General features: G+C 35.8%; 1 protein-coding gene across 1 annotated transcript in view; it reads left to right on the forward strand.

Moving 5' to 3' along the window:
- Positions 1-1,905: 1,905 nt before the first annotated feature.
- Positions 1,906-12,917, forward strand: part of spred2a (sprouty related EVH1 domain containing 2a) — a 33,592-nt gene continuing 22,580 nt past the window's right edge. Inside the window, exon 1 of the mRNA XM_056456521.1 lies at positions 1,906-2,263. Within this exon, the coding sequence (XP_056312496.1) occupies positions 2,238-2,263 (26 nt within the window). The 5' untranslated portion in view covers positions 1,906-2,237. The remainder of the gene's footprint in view (positions 2,264-12,917) is intronic.

A 12,917-nucleotide genomic window follows, 5' to 3' on the forward strand; every position in this document is an offset into this window, starting at 1 on the left:
GGGTTATCAACCAGCAAATAATTCAAAAATCTTTTTTTCATTCTTTTATAAAAAGTCAATACGTTTTTCTTAGTTTTGTGAGTTCCAGCAACATTCCATTTTATGATTTTGCAGTTATTATTGGAATGTTATATATATTTTTTTTTTATTCATTAAAACTGCTTTTATTCTAGCTGAAATAAAACAAATAAGACTTTCTCCAGAAGAAAAAAACATTATCAGACAAACTGTGAAAATTTCCTTGCTCTGTTAAACATCATTTGGGAAATATTCCAAAAAAAAAAAAAATTCAAAGGGGGATAATAATTCTGACTTCAACTGTATACACACACATACATACACACACACACACACACACACACACACACACACACACACACACACACACATATATATATATATATATATATATATATATATATATATATATATATATATATATACATACATACATACATTATACATATATACATACATACACATATATATACATCCACACACACATTTTTAACTGATAACAGCAATAATGAACCAAAAAGCCACGAAGTAACGAAATCATAATGAGCATAATGTAAATATGCAGTTTTTCACTTGTTTTATAAAATTTATTTATTTATATGTGGTTATGGGAAATTTAAAGGAATCCAAACTGATAACCAGGCAACAGTGATCCCATAACCAACCGAGCACATGAAAACTATTTTAATCAAGATACTAAAGCGTTAACAACAAAACATAAAAATCATTCTACTGTATTATTTTGCAAACATTATGGGAATGTGACTTTTGAACGCTCATTTTTAAAACATGTAACATTTGAAAAACATTAAATGAACATGAAACTACAAGGTTTCATTAAAAAACAATCTATAAACACTCCATTTCATGCAAACATTTCAAGATGACCAGCTAAAACATAGCCAGTGTTCTAAGACTATTCCGGGTAAGGAAAATCCTGGTTTGCTGCTATAAGATAGTCTGCATCTTAAAGGGATAGTTCACCTAAAAAGTAGAAATTGTCCTCATTTACTTGCTTGACTTGTACCCAACAAGTTGCAGTTTTTTTATTCTGTTGAACTCAAAAGAAGATATTTTTAAGAATGTTGGAAACCATTATCCACTGACTTCCATAGTATTTGTCTTCCAACTATAATTGTCAGAGGTTACCACTTTCCAACATTCTTCAAATTATCTTCATTATGAAACTCAATCTGGTTTGGAACAAGTTATGGGTGGGTAAATGATGGCAGAATTTTCATTTTAAGATCAGCAGCAATGTTTAAAGGGACAGTTCACCCTAAAATGTATAATTCTGTCATCATTACCTCACCATTCAGTTCCAAACCTGTTTGAGTTGCTTTCTTCTGTTGAACACACACACACACACGCACACACACACACATAAAAGAAATCTTGAAGAAAGCTGGAAACCTGTCACCATTTACATCAGTATTTGTTTTTCCCTATGGAAGTCAGTGCGGTTTTCATCTTTCTTCAAAATATCTTCATTTGCATTCAACAGAAGAAAGAAACTCAAAGCTTCAGAATCACTTGAGGAAAAGTAAACAGTGAGCCAATTGTGATCTGTGTGCGAACCATCCCTTTAAACTGGATTTCCAGCAGTGAGAACGCATACATGTTAAACTTTGTTAACTGTGAGTTTTTTTGGGAAATGCTTTTGGCAAATATTGCGTTTGAGAAAACAATAAAAACTCATTGCTAGACTAAGGTGAGCGGAGGCACTAGGTAGCAGGACATTGGCACAGCCGGTCACACCGGAGATCCCTCAGTCCAAAACGGGTTGCAGTCGTTCCAGTGTGACGTAATTGCTTCCGCAACCCCCCTCCCCCTCCCCTTCCAGCGCCCCCCCACCTCCAGTGTCGGCGGCGCTCGCCTGCTGCTGACTACACAATCCAACATGGAGTAAAGAGAGATGGGGCTCCACTCCGAGACCAGCGCGCAGTCTTCAGTCGAAAACACATCTATACAGCCATCGGGAGATTGCATAACGCACGGATTTCAGGCTCTTCGGGCAGATGCATTGCAAAGCGCGACGGATAAAGTGCGGTGCGCGGAGGAAGAACGAAAATGAGGAGCGCTGAAGCGGATTTGGGGGAAACTCGTTGATGCACTGGACTTTAAAAAAGGCGAGGTGGAAAATCGAGACGACATGAAGCCCGAACGCTGCGCGCCCGCGATGGGATATTATTTTTATTGTAGGTGAAACGAGGGGGAAAATGACTGAGGAATCGCACCCAGACGAGTGAGTATCCACTTTTTTTGCGAAAACGACGCATGTGGACACGAATGGAAATCTCCTTGTGTGTCCAAGAATGTGTCGCCAGGCTGAAGCGGGGGTCAGTCAAATGCAGGGAATTCGTGCATGCGAGACACCAGGGATGTTATTACTAAGAAACAATGCAGTGTCAAAGAGATTTGAGTGCTGGGCCCCTGCTGCAGGGCTCTGGTCTCAAACCGAGAAGGGGGGGAAGGAGGAGGGGCTCGAGCGGAAACATTTTGTGGAGGGATCCTTTACTGAATACCTTGTATCTGATCGACTTTAAAGACGAACTATCGATTCGAGGAAGCAAACAGGCGACTGTTAAACTTATATACACACAATGCCAGAGCAACGAGCTCGTGTGCGCTCTTAAATGTGCCGTTCTTGGTGCCTTTCTTTGTGGTGGTCTGACATGCTATATCCGCCATTTCTTTTTCGTGAATCGCTCTCATTTGCATACTGTCCTTCATTCATAAAAATACAGACGGGGGCGCGCACAGCAGAGAGAGCGCCTCAGAGCTGTGCCGATGTAAAAACAGGCCCTATACGGCACATATAGCTCTATATGCGATTATAAACGTTGAATTTATTCGGTCAGCTTCTTCCATTAGCAAGAAACAAAAGCGAAAACACTTTATGATGAGCTGCATTAGCGTATCGGTTGTCACAACCCTAACATATTCGCCAAACTCTGAGGTATATTTTAAGGTTTTGTCACATTCTTTAGGATTACTTTCACACTCGTATCTTTTCCTCACGGTTGTTTGACTCGGCAAGCCGATCAAAGTCTTGCTAATAGCATTAGAGTCGAGTTAAACGGCTCGTTAACTTAGCGAGCTCTTTGGGGGGCTTAAAATTAACTTCTGTAACACACACTTAACCTATATTAACAAGGGGACGCTTCTTAGATCTAAATTCGCAATTTGTTATGAACAAACGATTATGATTGATGATTAAACGATTGGATTAATCTGTAATAACAGTGTAATACGAGTAGGTCAATCTTTTTCTGAACAAATATTTGGTAATATTTCCTTTTATTTGGTAACTTTTGCATGTTCTCAATCCTTCTTTCCATATTTGTCTACTAAATCAAAGTGTTTTAAACTTTTCTTAAATAATGTCGAGCAAAGCAGTAGCCTGTAATTTATCCTACGGTGTGGCAACACCATTTTAAATGTGGACATGTAATGTTTTGTGCTATTGAGGTAAAGTTGGTTTTATATTCGCACATTCGTTTAGTGACAACTTGTGACACGCTCCCTATATTATTTACCACGCTACTTTGATTTTTCACTCTGAAACCGCACACAAGTATGACTTAAAAGACAAAAGGCTATTAGCACCATTTAATTGACTGAACAATGTTGTAATTTGGTAGTCACTGCCTGCTAATATGATTTCCAATTTGCAAAGAATACTTTTCTGAAAATTATTTTATTAAGGAGAGAGTCCGAATGTGCGAATATAAAACCAACTCTACTTCATTTTTGTGCTTTATGTTTTGATAATAAAATAGGCCTACTTGGTTCAAGAAACTAATAGATAGACAAAAAATATCAAAATCTTTTTTTTTTCTCTTTTTATACAACTGGATACCGTCTTAAATACATCTTTAACGCAACTATAACTTATCAGTGATAATAGGGCAGCACAATATATCGTTTTAGCATCTATATCGCAATGTGTGAATATGCAATATTCACATCTTAGTAGCTTATCTGAAACGTTAAGACAGGATTTTAGTTAACCTGGTAGGCCTATTATTGTGGAGTCATTTCAGTTTAACCATAAAAACGTGAAAATTCATCAGTTGTGTGTGTTTAAAATCACTTCAAATGCTTACACAATCTGCTGCATTAACAATATATGTATATTTTATGTATATAATGAAGACTACACAATTTTATTGTACGTTTGATTATTTTATTTCTGTTCCTGAATACTGCTAGACTCCTTTATTTATATCGTTGCTTTACTGTATGTATCTATGCTGGTAATTAGTTTCTACAGATGCACTTCCCTTCAATATAAATGTATGAATTATTTCAGACTAGAGCCATTCAAGTTATTTGGTGAAATATCGCAATATAAATCACAGATAATAGCAATGTAATTTTTTCCCCAATACTGTGCAGTTCTGTTTGTAATTTAAGCCTATTTGTAATGTTTAAAAATGACGTGATAAATCACAGAAATCCGACAGCCACTTGTTGCAATGTTAACCTTTTGGGCGATTTTTAAATTCGGATTTACATTAATAACAATAATCTGAATAAACGTTGTAAACTTTTCTGTGTGTGTAAACTACCTTTTACAAATGGTGACCAATATCAACTTTGTTGGCTTGTTGTAGGCCTACTTTTTGTTCTTATATTGTCGACTTAAGTTAACCTACATTTCCTCTCCTCCAAGCGTAACCCCGGTAAAGCCGGTGGGGAATTTCTCTTGTTTTAATTTATGGCGGACTCACACCCGTTTGAGTAAATACGTGTGTCACACTGGGATGTAAAGGCCCATATAATAGCCCGAGGTTGTGAAATGTTGACTTTTATCGGCGGAGGGAGGGTTGTGGGCTGGGAGGAGGTTTCGGAGAAGGCGCTCCCGCAATGATTGTGAAGGAAAACAATGGTGAGAGGATAAAACAAAGATCCGGCGGAAGTGAAAGAGGTTTGTGAAGCGCTGAAGCATAACGTCGCCGTCACGCCCCTCGATTGTTTGATTCTCAATGACGTGCCAAAAAATGAATGGGTTATTCTGCACACTACTGCAAGGGATATACGTGAGCCTGGACTACAAAACCAGTAACAAGTGTCAATTTTTAAAAGTTAAGGTTTGTTCATCACCTGAAATCTGAATAAATACGTATACCATTGATGGTTGTTAGGATATAACAGTATGAGACGGAGCTTAGGGGAGAGCGGGGCACAAAGTAACACTTTTTGGTTTTGGTCAAATAATGAACAAAGTAATAGGGTTAGACAAACTAAATATATATTTTTACTAACAACACACAAACTTCCCCTACAAATGAGCACTGGAATTATGATCGCTGGATGGTTTCTGTGCAGTATTGCCAAAAGTGCCAGGAGTAAAAATGTTAACCCAACTAATGTTGGGTTAGTTGTAACATGCTTATGAAGGCAGATTTCACATAGTTAATTTAAATTTATTCATTCATTCATTTTCGGCTTAGTCCCTTTATTAATCCAGGGTCGCCACAGCGGAATGAACCGCCAACTTATCCAGCACGTTTTATGCAGCGGATGCCCTTCCAGCTGCAACCCATCTCTGGGAAACATCAATACACTCACACACTACGGACAATTTAGTCTTCCCAATTCACCTGTACCACATGTCTTTGGACTGTGGGGGAAACCGGAGAACCCGGAGGAAACCCACGCGAACGTGGGCAGAACATGCAAACTCCACACAGAAATGCCAACTGACCCAGCCGAGGATTGAACCAGCTACCTTCTTGCTCTGAGGCGACAGCACTACCCACACTGAAAAAAGTGTTGCAAACAATTTATTTGTGTTGAATTTAAACAAACAAATAAAATTTAATAATATTCAACTTAATTTGTTTGTTTAAATTCAGCCCAAATAAATTGTTTACAACCACTTAACACAAAAAAATTGAGTAAATCCAAGGAATCATCTTTGAATAATATTTTTCAGTGTACTGCGCCATCGCGTCGCCTTAATTTAAATTCAGTTTACTTTAAATAGCAGCTATATTTCCTCAGTAGTTGGCTCATTTTTATTTGTTCTACATAGCACAGGATGTTTATTTCTTTATTTGTTTATTGGATAAACACATTTAAATCTGTTTACATTATTATCCATTTATCTAATATTATACAATGCATTTATTTGCATTATTAGCAATAAAATATAAATTTTTTCTATTAAAACAATATTTACTATTAAAAACATTTTTATTTAAAAAGTTAACAACAACAACAACAACATTACAATCGAAATTCAAAAAGTTATTGTGTTAGTTTAATTGGTGTCCAACAGTGTGTGGCTTAATTGTAACACACTATTATAACTAACCCCGTTGTGTCGTGTTTTCCTCAAAACTGACTAGCAGTCGCTGTGTTTTTACATCTTTCAAAATGGTTTCATCTTTTAGCCTAGAAGACTGTGATCACAACAATATAAGATATTACGTTTATACTTTTACAGATTTTTTTTTAAATAAAAAAATAGACTATAATAAAAAATACTTTTATGCTGCAAAAATGGTTTCTCCTGTGTTTCTCATCCAAATTTCACCCAAATTTTTCAATAATCGTCAGGAAGACATCTGCAGACACTGTGGTGAAAACCTAGAAAGCATGATATGGTTAACCCTGAGCAAATACCTTAAAACTCTGTGTTACATTTAACCCTGCCTTACTTTGTACCCCGTGCTCCCCTATTGGTTAATGTAGAATGTGAGGGCTGAAATTAAACTCTAATACTGCTATCGCATGCACTGTAAAAAGTGTAGAGTTTTTCCATCATGTTGTCCCAACACAAATTGATTAATTAACCTAATTGTTTTAGCAAATTTAAGTGGATTGAACTTAATTAAGTTGTCCCCACAAAAACATAGGAATTGTGTTGTTTTAGCTCATTTTAAATAAGTATCAACAAGCAGCAAAAATCGTTTTTAAGTGCACAAAACTAGTCACAAGTGTCAATTTTAAAAAATGAAGGTTTGTTCATCACCTGAAATCTGAATAAATATGTATACCATTGATGTTTGGGTTGTTAGGATATAACAGTATATGACGGAGAAATAACTAGCCTATTGGACTATCTAGAATCTGAGTGTTGAATTTAAAATCAAAAACTGCTATCGTATGCGCTGTAAAAAATGCTGAGTATCACACAATTCCTTCATGTAACCTAATTGTTTCAGCAAATTTAAGTGTATTGAACATTAAACAAGTTGTTTCCCCAAAAAACTGAAGAATTGTGTTGTTTCAGCTCATTTTAAATAAGTAGTTTGAACAAGCGAAAAAAAAGTATTTTTTTGACTGCACAAAACCAGTCACAAGTGTCAATTTTTTAAAAATGAAGGTTTGTTCATTGCCTGAAAACTCAATAAATACATATACTGGTGATTTTTGGGTTGTTAGGATAGAACAAAATATGACAGAGATACAACTACCCATTTGGATCATGTAGAATCTGAGGGTTGAGATTAAAATCTAATAGAGCTATCGCATGCACTGTAAACAATGCTGGGCTCCGCACAATTCCTTCATGTTGTCGCAACACAAATCGATTAATTAACCTAATTGTTTTTGCAAATTTAAGTGGATAGAACACAAAACAATGAAGTTGTCCCCACAAAAAAACTCAAGAATTGTGTTGTTTCAGCTCATTCTAAATAAGTAGTTTGAACAAGCAACAAAAGTATTTTTTGAGTGCACAAAACCAGTCACAAGTGTCAGTTTTCTAAAATTAAGGTTTGTTCATTGCCTGAAAACTTGTTAGGAAATGACAGTATATAGTGGAAATACAACTAGCCTATTAGAAAATCTAGAATCTGAGGGTTCAAATAAAAATCTAATACAGAGAAAATAGTCTTTAAATTATGCAAATTAAGCGCTAGAAATCCACGTTACTAATCAAAATGAGTTTTAAAGAGCCCATATTATACATGAAATAGGTTCATATTTGGGTTGTAAGGGCTTTTTTTCTGTTAGTGGGCGGGGCCGCAGGTTTCAAATCTCCCGGGTTTGCGCGCGCAACTACTTGTGTTTCGTAGCCGTGTCATCACGAAACACCTAATGACTTGTTATCAAGACGACTCGTTTGAAGCACTTTGAGTCGACTCTTTTATAGATGAATCAACAGTTTTAAACACTGTACACTTACAGATTTAAGCCTTAGCTGGACATTTAACTTCACTTAGAGCTATGTTACACACTATATGGAAGAGCATTTTCAAAAACCCATAATATGGGCTCTTTAATATATATTAGGGGAGAGCGGGGCTGAAAGTACTATTTTTCATTACAGCCAAATTTTAAAAGATTATGTTTTTAGCAGAAGCATATTTTTGCTGTGGTTACTAACTCAAAACAGTGCTCCATCAAAATCAGGTGTTAGTTTGTATCAATGTAGAACTACTCCAATATAACTTATACACAAGCGTGGGTCAAAAGGAACACAACAATTTTTGCTAGATTTACTGGCTTAACCTTGTTTATTTTAAATATATCTATTTCTATGACCTTGTTAATGTGAACTGCGACCATTTTTTGTCCTTTATTTTTGCAAAAAATATTAAAACTGCATTTTTATTTTTAATTTCACTTCCGTCAAATGTTTTAAAAGCAACCCAACAATGCAAAATGTTCAAATTTTCCAAAATCTTTGAATATTTTTTTTTTTTTACTGGGAATACGCAGAATTTTTGTAAAACATCTAAATCTAAACACTGAAAACTCAAATGTAAAAGCAAAAAATAAGGTATGAATATTATCAGCTGGACGTAAATAACAGTGTTACTTTCGTCCCCACAGGAATTCTTGCCATTTAAAACTGATTTACTTTTAAACTGAAAAGTAAGAGATTTCAAAGATTTCAAACTCAAGGATGTGTTATTGCACTAAATAACCTGTAGATTGATCATTAGTGTAATGCATGAAAAGAGAAACACAACTTGTAATAAGGAAAAAAGAACTGCTACAATAATTTACATTTTGCAGTTAAAGACTGAAATTCGGAGCTAACCGTGGGACACGCTCCCGAAATCAGCTGATATCAGCTCCATCAAGGGTTGCATGGTCAATGTGCTGTTATAGCCTGAATATCAAATGTTGTCAGGGCTTCGAGAAAATTGCTTTGTTACTTTCGTCCCTTGTTACTCTATCCCCGCTCACAAGAAAATTTACTAACAAATCTGAAATGAACATGAACTTTTCTTAATATTACAATAATTTTTGGCATAAAAGAAAACAAAATATAATTTTGATCCATACTATGTATTTTTAGCTACTGCTCAATACCTGTGCAACAAAAGGTTTTAAGGTCCAGGGTCACATATCTCTCTTTTTGTTTAGTCTAAACCATTGTTGCGCTGGTATCAGGAACTGGAGTTTTATATATTGTAAGTTTGAAACATATCATCTTGATATATAAACAACTATTTAAAAAGACTGAACCACATTGCGTTACTTTTGCAAATTGAATTAGGCTTTTTATCACTGATCCCAATTAGATTTTTATCACTGATCCCACAGAGTCGTCCAATGCTTTTTATTTCATTTCGAACACTTTTGAAAACAAACCAACTTCTTTGTTGCTTGATTGTTGGAGAAATGAATCGTTTGACCAATATTGCAGTTGCACTTATGCAGTTATATTCATGCGCTATTTAGTTGTTGTAAAAAGTCTTAAAGATATAGCTCACCCAAATTTGAAAATTTACTCACTATTTACTCTTTCCATCTGGTGGTTCCATTTATTTATGAGTTTCTTTATTCTGTTGAACACAAATGAAGATATTCCTGAAGGTTAAACCCTGTAAGCATTGACTTTCATACTAGGAAAAACAAATACTATGGAAGTTAGTGGTTCCAGCTTGCTTCAAAATATCAATATTTTGTGTAAACAAGTAAAAGAAGAGTAAATGATCACAGAAATTTATCCTAAAGGTGTTTGGGACCACTGTATCAACATGACAAGCATTCGATTGGACATTGGATGTATTACTTTTTTAAGGCACAATATTTGTTAACAGTCAAAGATTTTTCATTCTATGTTGAGCGGTAAAGTTTGAAACACCCAAGCATTGGTATAAAGTTGTGGAGCATCATAACGCATTCATACTGCTGAATGATTTTAGGCTAGATCAATATGTTTTCATGTGCTTTGTGCTTTAAGAAACAAGTAAACATATCACTAAAATTACAGCAGTGAAAAGTTTAAAAAGCATGTAATAAAACGATCCATCTTGCACACCAGTCAAGTTAACTCGCATCCCGTTTAAGAATGTCAAAATAAAGACGCTAGCAGCACTCTGTACTAAACTGTAAAAATAATGTGATGGAACCAGCCTTTCCTGCTTGCATTTTGAGCACTGTTTAGTGGATTCAGGAATTGGTGATTGGTTATTATGATAATCTCTGCTCACCAAATCTGAATTTATTTGATCCAAATTACAGCAAAAATGGTAAAAATATTAATTATTTTTACTATTTCAAATAAATATATATATTTTTACTATTTAAAATATTAGAATGACTTCAGAAGGATCATGTTACTTGAGTATTGATGCTTAAAATTCAGCTTTGAAATCACAGGAATAAATTCAACAGAGGCTCATTCTGAAACCGTAGCACTGTGTACATTTTTGGAGATTGCGAATTATGTAGCCAGAAGTACGTATGGCTGCATTTTGTCTTTAAAATGAATGCTACCGTGTGGTACGACGCCGTTCCTTTTTGCGCTTACCAGCCATATGCTTACCATCGTGTGGACGGCTTTCACGCTGTTACCAGTTTCGCCATGTACGTCGGCGGACTCGAGACACAAAGAGGAGTTGACTATGATGACGGGGTTTGAGTTTGGCAAAGAACGGTCCAAAAATCCAGTCAGACAAAAACAGAAGCCAAAAATAAATAAATAAACAAGTAAATAACAGGCTGAGAATGTGGTAATGTGGTTGGGTTTGGGGAAGTGGGTGGGCGGGTCAATTGGTGCTTTTGAAAACACTACTGGTTGAGTTTAAAGAAGGAGGGATCGGTCAGTCAGTCAGTCGACAGCGGCCTCTAGTGGATTTACACGACTGAAGCGAATGCCACTCGCGAGAGAAATTTGAGACCTCAAAAAGCGTACACAGCACCCAAGGATGGATTCACGAAAAAAAAAATTTGGTGCTCTCCAGATATATATATATATATAGTGGTACATTTTCCGAATGAGCCTGGGTTGAATAAATGACATTTTAATTCAAAATGTAATTTGAATAAATGCTTGAATGTAGTATGTTGATTTACTTCCAACCGAAATGGAATATTGAGAAGGGGGCACGGCTTTCTTTTTGCACTTCAATTCCCTTGTAAGGTAAAAAAAGGGGCGGAGCTAAGAATATTGTGACTTAAGCATCAAACTGACAACATCAAAGAAGGACCTCCTACTCCAAACGCAGAAACAAACAGTGAGACTTTGACTGAAGGTTACCAAAACAAACCTTTTTTTTCAGTAGATTAACTTGTACAGATTAATCATTCACCAACAGAATAATAATATGCGCTAGTAAAGTAAACATGGAAAATTTTGATATGTTCAAACAAAAAACTGTAATATAAATATAAACAGTAAACATATTTGGTAAATTGTACTGTTTTTGCTCTAATTTATTTGTAGATAAATGCAGGTTGATGAGCAGATTAGAAGTTCTATTCTACATGTCCCAGATTATCTGTATTTTGGTCAAATATTTTTTATCTTACTCCAGAATATTTTCTAAAGATAGTTGTGCAAATCCCTTAACTGCTGTCTTTGGTATTGTATGTGAAAATAACAATTAGTCAAAAAGCGAATTGGACTGCATTGCCTTTACTTCTCTCTTAGCAAGATGCTTGATTCTAATCAATTGGAAGCAATCATTTCCCCCTTCTTTTAAACAGTGGGCCAATGATGTGTTGCATTTCATTAGTTTGGAAAAAATAACACTCAGTTTAAATGGTTCCGGGTCCAAGTTCACTGCCAAGTGGTGTCCTTTCACAAATTATTTCCAAAGCCAAATGTAACTGTAAGTGGACAAAATGATGCTGATGCTGTCAGGTTTTGCTTGTACTGATGTTGTCTTCATTTTCTTATTATCTTTATCTTTTGTCTTTGTTTATATGTACACAATGTTAAAGCACTGTGTTTATATTTATGTTGTGTTGTTAGTTATGTTGATTAATGTATGTTTTTGACTACTTAAATAAATAAAGGAAAACTAAAGAAGTTCTATTCTAAAACCTTTGACTGGTAGTGCATATCAACACTTTAAGCTATTTTAATATATCAAACACTGTGGGACACTTTTTTTTAACAATTGATGGGCTTTGTATAGGTCACTGTCCTTATTATCACTGCTTCCTGTGTGTTATTGCAAATGACCCCTGGGTCACAAGGTCTTGTTTCACCACAATGCATATCTGCTCTCGCTGTCACTCAAGAACCATTATCCAAAATGAACCGGAAAATTCAGGTTCATTGTGTCTGAACATAAGTCACGGGGAGCGTTAACATTTTCCTCGGTTGAACTATTCCTTAAAAGTGTTGAACATTTCAGAGTTTTCTGGAAACCCTAGAAAGCTTTGTGCTTGCTGGACTGGAGTGTTCCTCAAAAACGTGCTGAGCAAACCAGTGGCTCGCCATTGGTAATGAATGTAGCCTGAAGGTGTGTGTGTGCTCACGTGAACGCAGACCTCAGACCCGGATGCCCTCTCCAGCCTCTGGGTGCTGGGAAAGAGGCGTTTGGGAGGGGAGGAATGGGATCTATATTGATCAGACCAGCATGACCTATATGCAGCCCCATTACGGATCAATAGTATCTGAGAGAGTGACATTGAGGTAAAGTCAGTCCAGATGAGCTCTCTGCTGGTTCCTGTTTAGTTCCGATGGATTTACG

The sequence above is a fragment of the Danio aesculapii genome, chromosome 1, assembly GCF_903798145.1.
Source record: "Danio aesculapii chromosome 1, fDanAes4.1, whole genome shotgun sequence".
NCBI lineage: Eukaryota > Metazoa > Chordata > Actinopteri > Cypriniformes > Danionidae > Danio > Danio aesculapii.